At 42.7% G+C, this 2,308-nt stretch overlaps 1 protein-coding gene across 1 annotated transcript; it reads left to right on the forward strand.

Moving 5' to 3' along the window:
* Nucleotides 1–247: 247 nt before the first annotated feature.
* LOC142185536 (olfactory receptor 8D1-like) lies at nucleotides 248–1,192 on the forward strand. Its single transcript, XM_075260964.1, has one exon. It carries the CDS (start codon nucleotides 248–250, stop codon nucleotides 1,190–1,192), a length of 945 nt encoding a protein of 314 aa, XP_075117065.1.
* The last annotated feature ends 1,116 nt before the right edge of the window (nucleotides 1,193–2,308 follow it).

A 2,308-nucleotide genomic window follows, 5' to 3' on the forward strand; every position in this document is an offset into this window, starting at 1 on the left:
ATCTGGTAGAGGGGCCTTAGGACCTCCTCAGCCCCAGGGTCTATGTGGGGGGTACACAGGTAGCGTGTGTGTTGGTCATTCCAACACAGGGAAATACACAAAAGACCAACGCAGGGCACCAGCCTCTATTATTAACAATGATGATGTTTTCTAACATGTCCAACATCTCAAAAATTCTCAAAAACTGGAAAATTCTTGATGAAAGATTATTAATGAGGATATTTTTTCCATTGCAGAGTCATACATCATGCTTCCAAATTCTACAGACCATACCTTGATAACATACTTCATCATTAAAGGAATCACAGATGTCCCCGAGCTCCAAGCGCCCGTCTTCCTCCTGGTTCTTCTCATTTACCTCATCACATTTGGTGGCAATATGACAATATTTCTGCTGATCTGTATGGACCATCATCTCCACACTCCCATGTATTTCTTCCTGGCCAATCTGTCCATTGTGGACTTATCTTCTAGCACCATCACCTTACATAAGGTCCTTCTCATCTTCATAACTGGTGATAACAGGGTTTCCTACCTTGCTTGTATAACTCAGATGTACATTTTTGCTTCTCTGATTGGTCATGAACTTCTCATTTTGGCTGCTATGAGCTATGATAGATACGTCGCCATCTGTAATCCTCTACGTTACCATGCCATCATGAACCGTAGGGTGTGCGGTCTACTATGTTCTTCTTGTTATTTACTCGGTTGTCTCCAAGTCCTTGCCCAGGTTGTCATCTTCTCAGGCTTCTCGTGCTATAGGTCCAATGAGATCAACCACTTCTTCTGTGATATCATACCTCTCATGAAAATTATTTGCAATGACTCCTCCGTCTTGGAGATGGTGCTCTTCATCCAAGGACTATTTGTTATCACTCTGCTGCCCTTTGTCCTCACGATGATCCCATATGGGTTCATTATATCAGCCATCTTGAAGATCAATTCCAGAAGAGGAAAGCAAAAAGCTTTTTACACCTGTTCCTCGCATCTTATGGTGGTCACCCTTCTCTATGTGACTTTTATCTCCCAATACTTGACCCCACCTTCACATGGGTCATTGAACTCCAAGAAGTTTTTCTCACTTTTTAACACAGCTGCCGTCCCCATGTTAAACCCCCTGATCTATAGTTTAAAGAACAGAGACGTGAAGTCAGCTATGAGGAGAAGGCGGACGTTCTGTACAGCCATGTGATTGTATGTAATATTCTGTGCTAATAATACATTCTATCCACTAAGTATACATGAACATTGTAGAAATCTGGCATTTTTCTTTAAAAAAAAATGAACGCAATAAATATCACTTTAATCCAATGTAATCCAATCTGGTAATCCAAATAAATCTGTTATTCTTGTATATGAAGTAATGGGGGAATATGAGATTTGACATGGCTAGAAGCGAAAGATTGAGCAATGGTGTAATAGTAAATACATACAGTATAAGATACGATAAGATAAAATAAGATAATCCTTTAATAGTCCCACAATGGGGAAGATAGGTCAGGGTGTATATGTCCTATTTACAGGGGTTCCTGCTCTAGATAACTCATATACCCCATTTGGTGGCCTCTCTTGTTCCGAATTTTATTCTTTTCATCCAAATGCAGATTAGTTACAAAAAGTATCTGTTGTGAACCAAATGCAATACAAGACAGATAGTTAGTGACCAGGTGAGGTAAAATGCCCTTCAAATCAAAGTAGAACTAGGCCCCAGAGGTCTTCACCAGAGCCCCTGATGGTGGAGATGGACTTGGTTGACTTTGAGGCCCAGAAACACAGACACACAGAGGGCACCAAACACAAGGCACACCACAAGTCAAGGCAGGAACCAGAAACTCAAAAATCACTCACTTCAGCAGGTGTGTAAGCCGATGGAATTGGCAGCAGAGATTGACACAGTTGTAGGAGTACTCCAGAAGATGGCAGAAGCACTGGAGACGTGTCGTACTAGCCGGGTTGGCACCAGGAGGTCATGCAGTACCAAAGGATGAGACGTAAATGTAGTCAGACAAGCTAGGTCAATCACTAGAGGTCACGTAATACAGAAGGACAAGACGTAAGCATAGTCAGACAAGCTGGGTCAATCTCTGGAGATCACCTAGTATAGAAGGACAAGACGTAAGGGTAGTCAGGCAAACCAGGTCAAACACTGGAGGTCATGTAGTGCAGAAGGACAAGACGTAAGGGTAGTCAGGCAAACCAGGTCAAACACTGGAGGTCATGTAGTGCAGAAGGACAAGACGTAAGGGTAGTCAGGCAAACCGGGTCAAACACTGGAGGTCATGTAGTACAGCAGGACAAGACGAAAGGG

The sequence above is a fragment of the Leptodactylus fuscus genome, chromosome 11, assembly GCF_031893055.1.
Source record: "Leptodactylus fuscus isolate aLepFus1 chromosome 11, aLepFus1.hap2, whole genome shotgun sequence".
NCBI classification, from domain to species: domain Eukaryota; kingdom Metazoa; phylum Chordata; class Amphibia; order Anura; family Leptodactylidae; genus Leptodactylus; species Leptodactylus fuscus.

Coding starts and splice junctions, on each gene's coding strand:
- LOC142185536 (XM_075260964.1), top strand. CDS start 248: ATGCTTCCAAATTCTACAGACCATACCTTGATAACATACTTCATCATT.